This window comes from Symphodus melops (genome assembly GCF_947650265.1).
Source record: "Symphodus melops genome assembly, chromosome: 16".
Lineage (NCBI taxonomy): Eukaryota > Metazoa > Chordata > Actinopteri > Labriformes > Labridae > Symphodus > Symphodus melops.
The window spans coordinates 9,852,134-9,871,328 of NC_136706.1; the positions used below are offsets into that span (position 1 = coordinate 9,852,134).

The window sequence follows — 19,195 nt, forward strand, 5'->3', positions numbered from 1 at the left end:
AAGTGTAAACGACAGCTTGACCTTGCTGCAAGGGCAAATTTTAAAGTAGCCAGGTGGCATTCAAGCATTTTATATAACGTCTAAAAATAAATTGTGACACACAAGAGGAAACCGATGGAGGGATAACTCGTGTCGAAAATATTTACCTCAGCACTTTGGTGAAATGCAGTTAACAGGCCTAAACGCAGGGGCAGGAGGAATGTTTTCAGCTCCATCTTCGGATCCTCTGTTAAAGGCATTAATTAAGGGTGGGTGAGCGTCTCCTGAAAGGGAAGGAATCCATTAGCACGAAAGATAAAGCTCTTTTTGAAACTTTTTTTTAATCAGTGGCAGGCATTGCCTCTTAGCAAGCGAATATTCATCTTCAAGCATCATCTGTGTGGGCAATATGCAAACCATCTCCTCTCTCTCTCTCTCCTTGAAGACAGGATTGCTGTCAAGTAGCCTACTATAACTTCTTCTAGCCTATCTCGACTTTTCTTACTGAGCTGCAGCATATAAAACCAAAGGAAATATCTTTGGAAAGGTAATGGATTTTTAGCTATTTCTCTTTGTTTACAGCCTACCTATACGCATTTATAGGTGATTATACTAGAGAACAGACAACATGAACATTGTCTTGTGGTAAAACGTCATTGGCAAAACTATTCACTTTTGTACATTTTAGCTTTAATCCCACATTCTTTGATTAACGTCGCAAATTTGCAGTCAGGTTATTTAAAATGTGTAGCCTAGTAGAAGTCTTTAACGAAAAAAAAGAAGAAATATATTAAGGAAAGTTTTGGCTGCTTCTCTTCATCTACACAGCGTTTATGGTGTAAGAAAGATACCCTTTTATTGTGGTTTCTCTGCTGTTCTCCCCTCTCAAAATGGCTTCTTTACAGACAAAGGAGAACAGTGAGCTGTATAATGTTGCTGCGCCATAACTGGGTGAGGCTGGTTCAGTCGGAGAGAGGATATATTTGTTTTTTTTTTACTGAGAGGACGTTTCTCGGTGATGCATTCAGGATATCTTTCCAACAGCTGACAAAAGGGGGATTTTACTTGGACGACGTAAGCTTGAAAAGAAGTAAATAAGACGAAACACAGTCGACGGTACTTGTTTTCGTGTTCAGCCTGTCGGTTGCTAGGCTGACTCGCCCTGACGACGGCAGTAATCCGAGAGCTCTGGACGTTTGCCACGAGAGCTCGAGCGTGTTGCTGCACCCCCACACTGCCATATAAGGTCATAAGGAATCTACTTCAGCACCGTTGGTTGCATCTGGCGAAAATAACACTTGGGGTTTAGACTTCAGCGGGTGCTCGATGGCTCGAGGCAAAGACTATGCGGATCAACAACATTGTATGTTTTAAGACTGCAGATACGTTACAGATTTACAACATGCGTTTCTGTATTTTATTAGAGAAGGAGTTGAAAGTTGAGGAGAGGGAGGTCTGTGTTAGTAGATAAGGTATCTTGGACCGTCTCAATATTGTCTCTGGGAGCAGTTTTTCTGTTTTACTTTCACGTACAAACGTGTTTTGTCTGCCTGGACACAAAATTGTCGTTGGTGTGTCAGGCCTGTTTTTCCTGTTATCCACTCCTTGCTCAGACTGCCAAGTGCGCGCGCTCCCCCCGTTGTAGGTCACGAGGCTGTTACAGCACTCTTCTCTTACTAACCCTGCTTTTAGACACCATCTCTTGTTTAACGGGGATCAAAAATATGAAGCCGTGTGTGTAACAAATAGTAACATATATATTGCGCCCAAATCCTCCAATGAGGTTATTTATAGGCCTTTGTTTAACAAAAAAAAAAAAAACTCCCTTGTGGGTTGCGCCACTCAGCTTTGCGCGCAGCTGAAAGACTGGAAGATTCCACACAGAGGATTGGCCTTTCTCCTGCTGGACAGCTGTCTCTGCACTGCGAAAACTATTTTTAACAGACGTTCTTTGCTAATTAATTACCCTTACAGAAATGGGGTTTATAGGTATGGATATTTCTTATATCTACAGGACAATTTGATATCCTTTTATATGTTACCTTTGTTTGAATGTAAGACTATCAGTTTCACCTCAAAAAGCACTTGTTTTTTTTTTGTTGGGTTTTTTTGGGTTTTTTTTTTTACTATGGTACAGGTTCCTGTCATGGATTGTGTTACAAATTGTATCACTTTGGCCACAAGGAAAAGTATGACTATTTGGAGACAGAATTACCAGGCAAACTGCTACATGCCATTTTATCTCTGTCTGTCTTGTACAGCCTGAAGGACTGTTCAGTGGATCAAACCAGGTTTTCTCGTCGCCTTGTGTTTAATGATTATTTATGGGTACACTGGCTTAATCAAGGACCCTTCATGCAGATTGGTGGTACTGTACTAATGTCTTTCTTTCTCTTCAACTCTTATTTGCATGTCTGATATTTCAGTGTAATTAAGTCACTTATTCTTTACTATGTCTGTTTTTATGAAATGTTTGAATAAATAGACTTTCTTAAATTCACTTCATGGTTTGTTGTTGTGGAAACTAAAATATATTTTTATGGACTTATATTAATGCAGTTTTTAACATCAAAATATTTCCATCATTGTTCTAAGCCTTTCCTGTCCTTGAAATACACATAGTGCAGCTGAAACCTCTTTTCTGTTTATTGCAGAAAATTTAGGCAAAATACTCAAACATTGGTTTTTCTTAAAGGAAAAAGGCTAAGGGCAGTGTTCGCTTCAGTTCTTAAAGGAACAGCTTGTTACCTTACTGCACATTTCCCCCTCCAGTATACTCAAATGTAGCTTTCACATCTCACTATAAAGCCTTCAGGATGAGTTCAGCTTCCTGTGGAATTGTGAAAACGCTAAATGTAAATCTAACGAGTTATCTGAAATGCACAGCTCAATCCTCATAGGCTCTCTCTTGACAACCACTATAACCTATACTTTCATCAGATTGCTGTATGTTGCGTTGTGAAACACATTACCAATTCTAAAAAAATCCCTATGTTACTGAGCAGGATCGACATTCTGATTCATTTGTTCAAGGGTAAAAAGACTTTTAATGCATGTTACGTTTTCTTAGTCATAGCTATTCTATTGCGTTCTGATTGAATCACTTATGAGTCATTTGTAATGCCCTGAAGCCTTACACACTTCACCTTCCTGTTTTTAAAAAAAACACTCAGATGTTTTTACCTTATGTATGATGATACCTAAGAATACTATTCCAAAACCAGTCCTTTTATTTTCACTCATTTAATGTTTATATATGACAGAATTTAATTTGTCCTTTACACCCGATCTGTGATGTCATTTATGTGTTCAGCCAAACAGACTGAACAGAGAGATATAACTGAGATCATGCTCGTGGATTAATCTGTGGACAGAAAATTATCTCATTAAAGGGAAATTACACATAGACAAACACAGAATGTGTCTTTTGTTTGCATAGAGAGATTATGTAAAAAGACAAAATCATTTCTAATGTATGTGCCTCGGATTCGGGTTTCTGGAGCAGTATAATGAATATTTTCAGTTGTGTGTATGGCATCCTGTATTTGTTGGGGTGGCCTTTTAATGAAACAACATGAACAGTATACTCCATATTAATTCACATGCTGACTGGATGGAAATCTGAAAATAAAATACACTAACACTTGAAGAACCTATAGAGTCATCTTTAATCTTGTGTCAAAGGAAATGAAGCTCTGGCCTTTGACCTGCATGTGTGGCTTTGAAAGTTAGTCCCTGAAAGCAAAACATTGTAATGGAGGTAAAATGTTTGATGTACATGTACCTATTCATTGTCATCAGAGCATCTCCGGGACGCTCATGCATGACTTCCAAGATACAAATCTAACAGTGCAAGTCAACAAAAGCTGAACTCGCAGGGTGGAGGCTGGGCTTACTGTAGTGCAATACAGGAAGTGGAACATCCAGCGTCAACCACTCCAGTTGTGTGGTTTTATTCTCCCCCAAGGGTGCTTTCAGTGATCAGACTGCTGAAAGAGGAGAACTAGGAAGGCGTGTTTGGGGGTACAATTGGAAATCGCATCAGTGCGACAGGAACAGGAAGTGGTGAGCTGAGCGAGCTACCTGGTAACAACATGAGGCTGGTCTGTTCCTCTCGTCACTCTGACTGTATATCTCAGCTGTTCCACATTTAGACCTCAATTGGCTTCATCATGTATTTAACATATATCTGAAAGGAGCGTTTTCAGCCCCATCGCTTTGATTTTTTATTTTTGGAATTCTAAAAAAAATGACACAAAACAGTGCTGTGACTAGTAATGGTACCACAAAAAATGGTGAACTTAAAATTGTGATAGTGGGAGATGGAGGCTGTGGAAAAACCTCACTTCTGATGGTTTATGCAAAAGGTGATTTTCCAGAGGTAAGAACAGCTTTTATTTTATTTTTACCTTATAATGTCAATTTATTTAAATTGGTTAATTTGTAAAGATTTCCTGATAATTTCTTAAAAGACATTCCTAACATCAGAATAAATGAATGCCCCTTTCTTGACTCAAATGCAGTGAACCCAGTGGGAACAGCATTATTGTAATTATGTCTTAAATGAGCAGAAGTATATGATAGAAGATGTAAATGTACAATAAAGTTGAATCTTGAAATAAATGTATTTCTTTTGTCTTGCAAAAACAGAAATATGCGCCATCAGTCTTTGAAAAATATGTCACCACTATCTCCCTTGGAGGCAAAGAGATAAAGCTCAACCTGTATGACACAGCCGGTAAGACGATGAGAAACCATCCTGTTATACTTCATGTTGAGAGACAGCAGGGTTTGGAAAGTGAAACACATTTAGTCCACTGTAGGGCTGCTGGATCAGGGAAAAAATCCTAATCCTAATTATTTTTGATAGATATTGAGATTACGTTTATTAAAAGGATTTTTTTTAATTATTATTATTTATTTTTTTTACAACATTTGCATCACAAGAATTGATGGAACTTAAAAACTCCTAAAATCATCAGAACACTGCATAACAAGCAATATGTGAAAGAAAACATGTCTTTTTTTGTTTGTTTTAACTATTGAAATAATAATAGTTAATACAAATAAAATTGTATTTTTCACGTAGTTGCGATGTACTCTTGTGGCCAAAATATAGTAACAAACACTTTGAAAAATTTACCGAACACAACAAAAATAAGCACAATAATTATCTCGATTCTCTTGTTCTTTTTAAGATCGTGGGCAGGCGACATTGTCATTAAACATTGAAACACAATGAATTGCCCAGCCCCAGGCCACTGGATGAATTATAGCAGACACACTTCACATATACTGGCAAAGAGCTGGACACATGTGACTGCCAGGGGAGGGATAATTGAATTCTCAAGAAAAAATATTTAATATCTAAGTTCAGACATCTCGACACTCACTATCTCTATATCACCAACATGGACGCAGAGGAAGCAGTTAGTGTCATCATTGTCATACTTTCAGGAACTGAGCAACTGTTTGCATATTAGTTTCTAATATCAATCCTACCAGGCGTCAACTTTAGAGCCAAACTTTGTATGAGAGATTGTTCTTGACTTCTAAAATCAGCGAAAACTGTTCTTGAGTCGAACTCCTCCTTAATGCTTTATGCTAAATATGTAACATTCATCATGACTATAAGTTTTATTTTAGTTATTGATGACATAAGTCAAAGTTTCTTTGACTTGTGTTTTGATCACTGTTTTGTTTTATTTCCTTCTTTTTGGACGACTACACCCTGTCTCAGTTATCAAAAGTTTAGTCACTAATAGAAATGGAAAAAGGGTCCAAAGTGTCATTAAGTGAAAGTCATTATTAAACATATATATCAGTTTCTAATGTGAACTGATATAAATATATACATCATGTATAATGTGATATGTGTTGTATTTAAATGGAGGTAGAGGTCCAGTTATTTAAGTAAAAAAAAAAAGAAATGCTTTGAGGACAAATTCTCAAATGTGGCACATTAGGGTATTAAAGGCAAACTTCTTTTTAATTATTGGAACATACATTGAAGTATTGACTTGGTAGACAGGAAAACCTATTCAAACACTGAGTTGGTTGCTTATCTCTGGTGCAGTTGCAGCAGTGTGCCTTACATCAGCGGAAAAGGAAGCTGTAGGCAGGATGTGGTTTTAACATGCTCACAGACTCTAAGAAATACATCATATCTTCATGTTCACATTGCTTTTCCTCAAGTGACCACTTAGTGTACACTCCTATTGTCCATTTACACATGAACAGTCTTTTGTTGCTGCATTTACTTTTGTCTATATTTCAGTTCAGCACACACTTTCTACTCTTATTCTTTTAGGCCAGGAGGACTATGACAGACTGCGGCCGCTTTCATATCAAGAAGCTGATCTGGTTTTAGTGTGCTTTGATGTGACCAACCCGACCAGTTTTGAGAATGTCATGATAAAGGTAATCTGTCTTCACGACCAAGTTTGACCAACAAATCTGATGAGACAAGAATGTTACAGCGTAAGGTTTACTTTCAACACAATTTGTAAATTATTGTTAAGAGGCAGTACAGCGTGTCGGTGCTGGCTGCATTTGTTTTAGCTACATGATTAACTCATGAAAGTGAGCCTGCAAGTGGACATTGAACCCCCTTATGCACACAGATAGGGCTAACAAACACTGTGAGAATGCCAAGAAAGAGAGTCATGCTGAAGCAAAACACAAGTAAATAAGACACAAGGACATGCAGTATTTCATTGACTTTTTTTCCCCAACCAGTGGTATCCTGAGGTGAAGCACTTCTGCGGAGACACTCCAGTCATCCTGATTGGCTGCAAAACCGACCTCAGAAAGGACAAAGAGTGTACGAGGAAGCTCAAGGCCATGGATCTGGCTCCCATCACGTACACTCAGGTAATGCAATGAGAACGTGCACAAAATGTTATGATGAGCAATCTTGTGCGTCATGTAGGAGGAACCTCCCTAATCTAAAACTAGATTGAATGTCCAACAGTTTGAACACAGCAGTTCTCTTTCCAGCATCTATTTTTGTTGATTTGTTTACATCCCAGAGACCTTGGTGTTAATGTTGGCTTTGTTTGGGATGTGCAGGGTGAGGAGACCAGACAGCAGATGAACGCAGAGCTCTACCTCGAGTGTTCGGCGAAGCATCAGGAGAATGTCGACAACATTTTCAGGGAAGCCACTAAAAGAACTCTGGCCTATCATCGAAAACAAAAAAAACACAAAAAGAGGTGTGCCATTTTGTGATGCCAAAAAAAAAGTTGGAAATTTAGAGATAAAAGAAGCTGAGGTTACCAGGCAGATGTGTTAACAGCTGTTTGGTTTAAAAAGCACTCATCAGTCCCTGTATGTTTTGGATTCACTGATTCATCAGTGTGAACCCCTGACTGTTACAAAAAAAGTGACTGATGTGACAGGAGCGCCAACAGAGAAGCTGCAACAGTTTGGAGAATCACCTGATTATGATGCAGCAGGAAATGTCTTGTTTTTTTTCCACAATTTTACAAGAATCTTTTATAGTTTTCAAATTAACCTGGCATCTCCTGTATGACACATAAAGATATTTTTGTAAGAGTTATTTTGAATGTCCTACCTGGTTAAAAAAGTTGACGTACATATAATCGTACTGTAGCTTTAAAATTCTTTAAAAAAAATAAAATAAATAAATTAATTAAAAAACAACACATAAGCCATCATGAACAACATCGCAGGGTTACTTCGTTCCCAGTGAAGCAACGCTGAACAACAATTAGTCCTGGAGCGGTCTCTTTAACAACAGCGCCCACTAGTGTTGGGAGAAAATAAATGTCTGCAATGGCAGCACATTAGACATATGGGGCACAATTTCACGAAAAAAAAGGTACAAAACTATAATAATTTTTGTCAGTGAACATCGAAAAAGTGATGATTTATCATTTTGTGTTTAATTATAAATTATTTTTTGTTTTACAATAATGTATCAGGCTCAGGAACAAGTTGCATTGTTGAATTGATCCATGGAAACATGTTTAACATTAAGCTACAGTATTAACATGAGAAAGCAAAACTGTAAAGTGCATTCTGGCAGCTCTGGTATCAAATGTAATATAGTGGTGGTGAAACGCTCCCCCTTGAATTAAAGTGAAAACTGATTCTTTTCTGCATGATTGCTTTGTGGGGCGTGACAAACATTTCATGATGCTACTTCTTCTGATTTGTCAAAGAGAGCATTTCTCACTGTGACAGGTTGAAGGGAGAATAAACGAAACTCATCTGAACCCTTGCTTCAAAAAACAAACACAAGGATCACTGAGTAATATGAAATATGGACCAGACCAGACCGCACCGCAGTAGGGATGTCAAGATTAATCGTGATAAATCGATTCAAAGGTGTCAAGATTCACATCGCTACTCTAAAAAATTAATCGCATTATTATGGTGAGCGTCCGCAGCGTCAGAGCAAGATTTTTGAAATTGAGGACACACCACTGTCTCTTAAAACGGAGGAGTGGAAACACTTAAGGTTCCCTAAAAAAGAAAATGAAAGAGGTGGGAAGATAAAAGGCGAGACAAAAACTGTGTGCAGATATTGCAAGAAGACGGGGAACTACATTTATTCAACACCACAATAAGAGGCTCCGATCACCGAGCCCCTGAATGAATCTTCATCAGTCATCACTTGTCTACATTCTCACTTTGTAAACAAAATCGCGAGAGAATCGTATCGTGAGTTTAGTGAATTGTTATATCCGTACCCCACAGTGAACAAGAGTAACAGTATGAAGATTTGGCCATAAGTTAGTAACTTTTATTAATTCATTACTAGCAGCATTGGATCATTTCTACAACACCATAGGACTACAAAGGAAGAAATACACTTTTATTTCTCAGCACAGAAATGAGAAAGCCAGACTGTGAATCAAATGTGAACTTCTCACGTCCCTTATTGTAAGAAAATCTTTGACAGGCTGCTCTCTTAACTGTGAAACATTATAGAAACCTACATTTATCTGTTTTTTTAATTATTATTAAGTAGCTAGCATTATGTTAGTGACAACACACAAGTGGAACAGTTGGGGACGAGCTCACAAGAAGACCTCTAGCTGGGAGGAACCAGTTTTTATTGAGCCGGTCTGAGCTTTTATGTCATGTGTTCATGTGACTTCGCTAGCTCCCCCGGCTTAGGCATTAGGTCATACTATAAAAAAAAACTAACAGTTATGGCTTTTGTAACCGCTGCCTGAAGGGACACACTGGGTTGTAGTCAGACTTTTTTTTTTTTTTGAAGAAGAAGAAGAACTAGTAAACAAAAACAGAGGTACAGATATACAAAAAATAGACCGAAGGCTTTTCCTCTTCAGAAAAGTGTTTGTCATCTCGGGCAGTTCAGTATCACATGTATGTTTCTGTGAAGTTGTTGACCGACACTTGCTGTAAGTCGAGTTAAAACACTGGTTAGCAGTGAAATAGCACAACAGGAATTGGAGAACTACACATAAAAAGTCGTACAAGCGCGGTTGCCAAGTTGAACAGCTTTGTTCAAGTTTGACCATCACTACTTCACAGAAGTATGAAGAATGTACACGACAGACTTTCGGTCTTCAAAGGCAAACCATGTTCTGCTCTGACACTTGTTTGCTACCTGCTCTCTTTAATTGCATATGGTCTGAACGAAGGCTCTCTGACGGACACCAACGAGACACATTCTTTCCTCTTATTGTACAGGAGGAAAGCGACAAACTGTTCATGGAGCATAGAAACGACACTTTGTGTTGTGACCCGACAGCAGCTCAAAAGAAGCACAAAAAAAAAAAAAAAAAAAACAGAAGAAGAAGCCTTGTGACCAGAAACTTTGGCTGGACGCTGCTGCCATCATCGAAGCCTGAGAGAGAGAGAGAGAGAAAAAAAAAAAAAAAGTGGCTTGGGGCTTCATCTTCTCCCGGCTTGCTCACACCGAGGTCGGTCTGTTCGAGTGGTCGTGTGTGCGTTGAAAAATGACTGGCCGGTGGAAGATTCTGAGTTGTGTCTCTGAGCTGTGCTCTCAGTCTTCTTTCTGCACTTTCTGAATCTTTTGGTGGACGACTTTTAACGTGGTGAGGAAATTTCCCAGGAACAGGACAAGAAACGTCAGCGCCAACATAAATATCTGAAGACAAAATGAGAACACAAGTCAGAACACAAGTGAAAAGGCATTTTTACTTCTACATTTAAGTAGGTGGGATTGTTTGCAAGCACTCAAGACAGACTTTAGCAGTAGTCTGTGTCATAAAGAAAGGGATTAAGACACATGGGCAAACAAAGCTTGTCACACTATTTACTTCCTGTAAACATTTAGTCTATGGATCTGCATCTTTACCTGCCACTCCTTACAGTCCTCATGTCCTGCCAAGCGAAACAGGGTCACTGAGTTGTACAGCTGCCAAAACTGTGAAGGAAGAGAACTTATTATCTTTCCTGTCCCCCCCCCCCCCCCCCCCCCAAAAAAAACACTTTTGCAACTACATGCTTTTATAGAGACTAAAGAATAACTGCTGTGGCGATCCTGTGCAACGTCCTCCTGCTTTTGACATTTGGAATAAAGTGATACTGCTGTAGTTGTGAGGTGACACTCGAGTGGAAAAAACATGTGACTTACGTGGCCAAAGAAGAGAAATGGCAAAAGAAAGGTGAGGCCTCTCCACATCCAGGACTGAAAGCCCTCTGCAGAGACACAAAAGTGGAACAATAACCGTCGGACAACTCGACACAGAACCCCGTATAAATGATTCTGTCCACTCTTGAGGGACAGCTCGGTATTGGAGACGTGAAGTGTGCGGCAACGAGCAGCACACTGATGCTCGCGACCTTTCCCCCCCCTTTTTCGTGGTTGTTGCAGATGGCTCGAGAGTTCAAACGATTGAAATGACTACGACCAAAAATAGCTTACAACTCACCCACTGTGAGGTCCAGCTGATTTCTCTCTCCCAGAGCTCGCAGCCTGTATAAGCAGCCGCTCTGGTAGTAATACTGCAAGAACTGAACAAAGCCTGGAACACAAAACAGTGACTTGGTATGATTCATGTAGTTATTATTCATGTAGTTATTAAGAGTTTTTTTATAAAAAAAACCCCCCCCACACACACACATAGAGCCGCTCTGTTCTGTTTGTTTGAATTTTGTAAGCTAGTTAAACAAGTGGTCACCTGACTCATCACCCAAAACCTCAAACCTGAGAGCCCCATCATCCTCGTCACAGTAAAAACAAGTCCAAGTGTCCGTGAGCAGTGTTTAAGTCACAACTGAAGTTTTGTGGAAAACACCAAAGTGATTGCAGAACGTGGACAGCAGAGGGCATTTCATGTCACTTTCTGTTATCAGCTGTTTCAGAGGGTGGTCTTCTTTTTTTCCCCGAAAATCTATTTATCCCCGTGGGGCAAATAGCGCACCAAGTGTTCGACCACAGGAGCAGCGAACTGCATACAGCCAGATAGAGCAGAGGGAGCAATTCAGGGTTAAGTGTCTTGCCCAAGGACACATCAGACATGTTGCTCGCAGGAGCTGGGGATCGAACCCTCGACCTTCCGGTTGAGAGACGATGACTCTACCCACTGATCCACAAAACAGTCATCATGACATTGTTTCAGTCTGCTCCAAGAATCCCCTGTCCAGCCCCTACATGCTTTTATGCCGAGTCCTAAAACTAGTTTGAGGTCTTTTTCTAATGATCATAAGCGTATTCACAGCTGTGGTTTCTAGTTCTTTATGGCGTGGCTCCTCACAGCTGATCTGTTGTCACTGACACATCTCGAACGCCGTGGTGGAAACCTGAAAACGAACATGTGACGCTCTTGTTTATGACATGGAACTAGCAGCGTGTGGAAAGAGATCGCTTCCCTTTTCTGAGTGAGCATGCACTTGTCACACAAACGTGAATCTATTTCAGTGCAGTATTAGCAGGCTAGCAGCTAACGGATCTGTAGCGTAACGTCCTCCATCAGCAGGAGCGCCGTGCCATCCTTTTTCTATATTTCACCTGAGCTGTGTCAGCTTTTTACAAATATACACACTTAGGTCCTTCAGCTGAAGATGTTATATGAGTGTGTTTGTTTCCCGTTAGTCATCTATCTATGGTGGATGAACACTCGGCCAAAGTCATTAAAAAAAACAATAACATTGAATTGCTACAAGGTCATAAAAAACAAGACGACAGAAGTTCCCTGTAACCTTATAGAAAAGACAGAAGTTACCACTACTACCACTCTTGTTGCTGTCTGTGCTAAACATCGATTTTTTTTTTAGCGGAGGAAAAAGAGTCCTCTCCGACATGTTTGTGATTCAAGATTCAAAGGTTGTTTTTTTTGCCGCATAAGCATAGAGGATGCGCATGTGAACTGTTTTTGTGACTGTACTTATGTTCTCAACTGAAGTCATAAGAAAAGTAAAATGCAGTACATCGTAGTAGAATAGAATAAAATACAATGAAGGTTTTAGCGGAAATTATAATTAAGTTGTATTATTTTTTTTTCTATTCTCGTGGGGCAATTAGCGCACCGAGCGGCCGACCACAGGAGCAGCGACCCACATACACCCTGACAGAGCACGGGGAGCAATTTGGGGTTCAGTGTCTTGCCCAAGGACACATCGGACATGTTGCTCGCAGAAGCTGGGGATCGAACCCTCGACCTTCCGGTTTGAGAGACAACAGAAGTTCGTTAAAGGTTACGGTTGTGGCTAATCTACATGTATAATAGTTCTGAATGAAGACTATCATAATAGATATAAATGAAAAAACTAAAATCGACAGGCAGATGTGTAAATGTTGAAGTCAATATTTAAAGTATTAAAGTCGGGTTTTAAGTCTTTTTAATGAATTCATATTCATTAAAAATGACAAAACTGGACTTTACTATGAACACAGTCACAAAAATCTTTCTGGTTATGACAAATAAACAACAATACAAATACACAAGAAGACTTCAAATATGCACTCACGTTTAGTTCTACATCTAGAGAATACATTCATGTCTTACTTTGATATATGGAGAAAGCGAGAAACTGGCTTCTGAACATCTGATACATGGGCCCCTCCGGCCTGAGAGAAGACACAGCATTCAACACAAAGTTAGCAGCAGAGAAAATGCAGCCTTCATCGCTTTACTAGTTATTAACCTGCATGTGCTTTTCACCTGAACTTAAAAATACGACCATCCAAACAAAAAAGAAAACTCACCAGGTGAGCATCACGCCTGACAGAAAGGTCGAGACATAATGGTGAGACACCCACCAACCTTTGATCCTGTGGAGAAAAAAAAACAAACCAGCTTACCATTATTAAAGCGAGCCATTCCACCAGCACATTTTCAGACCCAAATCTTTTTTTTTTTTTTACAGGAAAAGCTGGGAAAGCTTATCGCGCCTACCTGGAGCCATTACTCATGAGGATGCTTTCCCTTATAGTCAACGTACAGTAGTACCACACGAGCAAAAAGTTGAAGATTTCATCAGTGACTCTAGAGAGAGAGAGAGAGAGAGAGACAGAGAGAGAGAGAGAGAGAGAGATAGTGAAAACTATGTTTATCACGTCGAGGACAAGAAGCAGAATAGTTCAGGAGCAGAAGGGATCTCACCGGTAGTTGAGAAAGAAGAGGCAGGTTATTGCTCCGAACATCAGGATTATTGTCATACACAGCTTAAACTTCTCGTACTCGTCTTTGTATGCAAATCTATGGAAGACAAATAAAAAATGAACCCAAATTCTTAAACTGTTTTATTTCTCTTTTTTTTTTTTTAACTACTTTGAAGGTTATGTACTTAACTTACTTTGTCTGGTTGCTGAGGAGAGTTACGTTCACGTTACCCAGGACCAAATTCAGGTAAAGTCTGAAAACACATCCACGTGAAAAAATGTGAGGAAACAAAATCTCATTGTCTCTAATGAAAGGTTGATGGAAAACAGTGCCTACCCGTTTCTCTTTGGTAAATATGCCTCCATATCAAAGAAGACATTTTCTTTTTCTTTGATTTGGGTTTTGATTTCCGATATAAGCTCCAAGTCTTTTTCATCACACATTTGTGCACACCTTTGAAAAGGAAAACATCACATGACTGAGTGCAAAGTTAGCAGAGAGAACATTTAAGCAGTTAGAGCAGATTATGAGAAATTATTCTAAAGGGTGTGAATTAACTAAGGGAAAATAAAAAGAATAAAATAGAAGCTGGAATTTTTTTTTTTTTTTGACAGCATAGAAAATAAAGTGTGTTTTATTTTAAAAATCTATCAAGTGTTCCTCAACTCTTTCTATCTATTTCTCTCACACACACTCGTCCCTGTCTTTTCTTCTCATTCATCCCCAGAACAAACAATGTCTCAAAGATTCCAAAATCAGAGAACACAAACTTCTTCAAGCTGCTCCGAATGTCCTTGAGGCATTTTCTCTGTTTGCTGATCGAGCTGCTGCACATGACCTGAAGACTGGTGAGCTCCTCAAGCTTTTGTCGGTAGATTTTGTGGGTTTCCTAATGACCAAAAAAAACAAAAACAAAGAATGAGCAAAGAAATGGCTCCTGTAACGCTCAGTAACTTACAAATGTGTCTTTTGTAAAATGAAGAAAAATCAAGTCCTTCATATTTTATGGGAAATTACACAGCACTGCTGATGGATGATTACGACTCCTGAGGGGGAAAAAAAGCATCACAGGCTTGTCGTATTCCCCCGTGGAAATGTTTCTCAGAAAGATTGAATGTGTATCTTGAGCTAGACGAGCTTCATTTTAACTCAGTGGTGGGCAGCACTGAAAAAAGAAACAGGGTGTCTTTTCAGATGCTTCCACCTGTGAAATGGTGCCTGACCCTTCTATCAAACAGCCCTTCAAACTCAATGACATGCTGTAATGTGTAATCCAGTTTCTATCCATCCATCTATGCCCTTTGCTGAACCACACCACAACATTCAGCTACAGTGTCGTCACTTTATCCCCCGCGGGCTCATGAGACGGGACTGTGTTTGCGTGTGTAGAGGAGAGGATGCACATTCAGCAGAGATAATCCTTTTGGTCTATAAGGTGAAGGGCTCGTTCTCAGACCCCATAGGTACGATTACACAGCGACGAACCTCTTATGTTATTCACAAGTAGAAAACTTTCAGTATGGAGCCCTGGCGATAAATATGTTGGAGAATATTATCAGGCTGATATAAACCCATTATAAATGTTTTCATTATGTTATTTGTCCAGCTTAACATGCAATATTTCTAAGTCTCCATGTAGCTTAGCATCACAGTTTAGCTGAAAGTGGTCCACACAAGAGTTGGTCCACGATGTTAAGTAAAATTGGACATTTGAATGAAGTCGTTCGAATTATTTGTCGTAGAATTTGTATTGATGCAAAACTGGATATTGAGAAATGTTTAATGGGAGTCTCTACTAATCTATCGGGTAGTGTCATTGCAGCCTTTAAGATAAGCAGCATAATAAATCCACAGTCTCATTTTACATACAAATGAACATAAAAAATCTAAAAGAAGTGTTATTCTGAAGGGTTCATACAGGTCAACCTCACTGAGACCCCAGTGTTCAGGATATAAAAAGCCACAGATGTTAAAATACACAACCTGTAGAGGTGTAACTGGCTTTAAGTGTTTCTTTTGTCTTGGCAGGTGACACCTTTGAACCTCACATGACAAAAGTTGACAGTCATCTTTATCAACCTTCCCCACACTGTGCGTTTTAATTTATGCATCAACAGCTACACCTTTCAGTATGATCAGGTGACAACACAACACAGACCACGTCGTGAGGTAAAACTCAAAGTGAGCTTCAAAAACAACCTCTACTTCAATTATTGTTTCAAGTTAGCCAGCTAGCAAACAAAGGCTAGCTTTTTCAATCATTAGTTCATGCGATACAGAATAATTCACAAAGGGCAAAGCAAGAGGAAAAAAACAGACCTGATTTTTTCATTTTCCACAAGCAGTTATTAAACAACATTTCTGGCTCTTTATAGCTCTGTGTGGCAAGCTAAGTTATTATAGCTGCTCATTAGCTGCTGCTAACGTTAGCTCCTGTAGCAAAAGGATGTAGCAGAAAGCATGATAAACCTCTCGTGAGACACAATCCAACCATCAGAAAGTGCTCTCAACAGAGCACTTATTGGTCCAAAGCTGCCTTTATGACTGGGCTGAGAATGAATGACGAATAAGAAAGAGCCATCCAAACTATCGTAGCCGCCAAAGAGTATCTTCTGTCAGTATCATCCTCAGCATGCTACAGGCAACACTCTACCATACATGATGTACTCATCTAAGTGTGTTCTTTCACCTGTAATTGTTGATATTCCACGTCAATTTCCTCCCAATCAGACTGAAACTTCGGTTTGGACATTGTGGCACAGTCGCTGATGTAGAAAAAAAAGAGGACGGCTTCACACGGATCCACCCTGAAAGTCTCTCCTCACACTGACTGTCCACTCAGAGCGGTTCTACCAGGGGTACACGGAGCATGCGCACATCGTCAAACAGTCCGGACAGAAACGGTGCTTTAAATAAAAGACAAAATAAAAGATGAAAAAAAAAAAAAGATGAAAAAAAAACAAAACCTGTAGTCATTCACTAGACATTCCAGACACATTTCACTAAAGTTTAAAATGTATTTATAAAAATGTATTTTCCACTGCGCCCTCAACTGTGCACAACTCGGTTGCTAGGATACGATAGGATACTCGGCTCCCTCAGTAGCGGAAACCAGTTAGTAAAGTTTAGTCAGCTCTCTAACATGTTTAGTTAGTTTATTTGTTAGCTACATGGCCTGCGTCCACAAGCGGATAGAGTTTAAGTAAGTCACCCGCTTGGACACGTCGCTGAGGTACAAGTAAACTGCTTTGAACGAGTGAATGAGTGTTTGGTAGCTCGCTGGTACTGTACCTAACAAACGTCAATAAATGTAGTTATATTTTAAAGATGGTTCACAACTTTGCATCCTTTCCTCTGAAGTAGGTTTCTGTTTTTTGGTGAGATTTCGTTGTTTTTTTTTTGTTCTACTGCATCAATTGATTGTTATATCAACAGATATGGACAAAAATAAAACAATCCTGGTAATTTTTTTTTTAAAAGCTAGTGGTTTTTGTTAAAATATTTCGTTTACAATAAACGTCACCGTCCCTTGTGCCTTATGTGATAACTATAAACAATGAAATTATATTCCTGCATTTAAAGAAAACTAATAGATATTGTATGTGTTTACTCATTTTTTTATGGTATTGTTAATAGGGAAGACATTGTGAGTCTAATATGTTATTAATGTCCTTTTCATCAAGCTCCCGCAAGCCATGCCATATTTTAAAACAACACAGATAAATCAGCGCCTCTCTAAACTGCTGGATATTAAGTCACAGAAATGTGGCCTGCGGCACACAGTGTTCTCAGTCAATGGAAGTGAATACACTGGAGAGTGGAGAGACAACAAGAAGCATGGTGAGATACTGTTTAAAGTCAGCTTCTATGACCATGCATTTCTGTACATCTCTTGTTGTAAAAGAACATGACATAATCCAGCTATGCTTTAGCTGAAATATTTCCTTAAATCCTTCCTCAAGGAAAGGGAACTCAGGTGTGGAAGAAGTCAGGTGCCATTTATGATGGAGAGTGGAAATTTGGAAAACGTGACGGATACGGTACCTACAGTGTGCTTCTGCCAGAAAAGAAGGAGTATTCAAAGAAGTACTGTGGTGAATGGAAGAATGGAAAGAAGCATGTATGTATTGATTTCTATAATTCTATTCAGTATAACAAAAGTATATACACTGTATAGCTTCCATCATTCTACATCTGTGTAGGGGTATGGGATGTACTTCTACAATAACTCATCAGTTTATGAGGGGGAGTGGAGCGAGGACTACAGGAGTGGCTGGGGAAGGATGTACTATGAGAATGGAGACGTCTACGAGGGAGAGTGGCTGAAGGATAAAAATCATGGCAAAGGCATCATTCGATTTGGTAAGAGGACTTTCTCAGAATATTTTTTTTGTGCTTAGTCGGGGCACAGTTTGGAGATATGAAATGTGACTTTACATATTGTTTTCAAGCTAACGGAAATTGGCATGAAGGCATGTGGCAAGACGGCCTGAGAAATGGACATGGAAAGTTCTATTACTCCGATAAAGGCCAGCTCTATGAAGGCTTTTGGGTGGATGGAATAGCAAAATGTGGGACCTTGTCTGATTTTGGAAGGGATGAAGCACCAACACCAACAGAGTATCTAATACCCCAGGTACATGATTTTGACTAAAGACACTTCCACAAATCAGTCTGTCATGCTTGCGTAGCACTATCAAATAATCTTGAATAAAAATGCTCCTTTCATATGCACATTTGTTGGTTTGAACAGAAACATTTCCAATTCTGTTTTTTCCCCTAGATTCAACTGGTGGATATGCAGTTGGTTTTAAGAGACGCCCAGTCAGCCTACCTTAAGCAGTGTTGATGAAGAACGAGAAGAAGATCAAAAGCAAGTTTCCACTCTGCCACACGCTCACTGAAGGGGAATAAAACAAATAGCATGATCTTATTCACTATGGTCAGATTTCTCTGAATATTTCCCCCCAAATAATTGATCTTGTTCACGGTATAAAACAAAACACATGGAAGTACATATGGAAGTACTTAAAAAGAAACGAAAACAGAGGTAATATGAAGTAACATGTTTATGCAGTTTACTGCCGTCATAGATAGTGCGTTCGGAACTGGAGTGTTGCCGGTTCAAATCCTGGCACGGGCCAAGTCCGAAAATTGGTCTGGTTCATACCTGGGGAGATGCCAGTCCACTTCCTGAGCACTGCCGAGGTGCCCTTGAGCAATGCATGGAACCCCAAAACTGCTCTGGAGCGCTCGCTGTGGGCAACCCCCTCTCCATTAATGCATGTTCATAGGATCCTGTTTGTGCATGTGTGTGTTTCAACCTATGTGAGTGTTCATGTTCATTAAACTGAGTGTAAACCGAAATTCCCCTCGCAGGATTACTAAAGTATTTAGATTAGATTTAAAACAGCTTATTTCTAGGATCAACCTAAAGCTGGATAATTATATTGAAATATTATAAACTACCAAAGCTTGTCATGATAAATGTAATACTAGTAGCATATTAGATATCGCCTTTATTGTGTTTTGTTATTTCCAACTGCAGCAAACAGAAGAGTGTGAAAGTCTATGTGTTTATATAACTGTGTGCTTCTTTCTGAACAACCCATTCATTACTAATTCTCTTTTCATTATTCAACGAGAGC

The 19,195-nt window shown here is 39.3% G+C and overlaps 3 protein-coding genes across 5 annotated transcripts; 2 read left to right on the forward strand and 1 right to left on the reverse strand.

The window, feature by feature from the left end:
* The first annotated feature begins 1,075 nt into the window (after positions 1-1,075).
* rhof (ras homolog family member F) lies at positions 1,076-9,831 on the forward strand. Of its 2 annotated transcripts, none has more exons than XM_079363891.1 (5): positions 1,076-4,360; positions 4,630-4,717; positions 6,290-6,399; positions 6,718-6,852; positions 7,051-9,831. In XM_079363891.1, the coding sequence occupies exons 1-5, from the start codon at positions 4,229-4,231 to the stop codon at positions 7,207-7,209; spliced, it is 624 nt and encodes a 207-aa protein (XP_079220017.1). In that variant the 5' UTR covers positions 1,076-4,228; the 3' UTR covers positions 7,210-9,831. The 2 variants fall into 2 exon arrangements, with proteins under 2 accessions (XP_079220017.1, XP_079220018.1); XM_079363892.1 differs by having other exon boundaries at positions 1,076-2,347.
* tmem120b (transmembrane protein 120B) lies at positions 9,235-16,488 on the reverse strand. The gene is made up of 12 exons (XM_079363885.1): positions 16,237-16,488; positions 14,318-14,436; positions 13,884-14,000; positions 13,741-13,800; positions 13,548-13,643; positions 13,341-13,430; positions 13,151-13,216; positions 12,951-13,012; positions 10,875-10,967; positions 10,577-10,641; positions 10,298-10,366; positions 9,235-10,087 (listed from the first exon to the last, which is right to left on the reverse strand). Exons 1-12 carry the CDS (start codon positions 16,297-16,299, stop codon positions 9,983-9,985), a joined length of 1,005 nt encoding a protein of 334 aa, XP_079220011.1. The 5' UTR covers positions 16,300-16,488; the 3' UTR covers positions 9,235-9,982.
* A 131-nt stretch (positions 16,489-16,619) lies between these two features.
* On the forward strand, positions 16,620-18,566 carry morn3 (MORN repeat containing 3). 2 transcript variants are annotated; one of them, XM_079363887.1, is made up of 6 exons: positions 16,620-16,779; positions 17,231-17,387; positions 17,510-17,667; positions 17,750-17,909; positions 17,999-18,183; positions 18,331-18,566. In XM_079363887.1, the coding sequence occupies exons 2-6, from the start codon at positions 17,243-17,245 to the stop codon at positions 18,394-18,396; spliced, it is 714 nt and encodes a 237-aa protein (XP_079220013.1). In that variant the 5' UTR covers positions 16,620-16,779; positions 17,231-17,242; the 3' UTR covers positions 18,397-18,566. The 2 variants fall into 2 exon arrangements, with proteins under 2 accessions (XP_079220013.1, XP_079220014.1); XM_079363888.1 differs by having other exon boundaries at positions 16,620-16,749.
* The last annotated feature ends 629 nt before the right edge of the window (positions 18,567-19,195 follow it).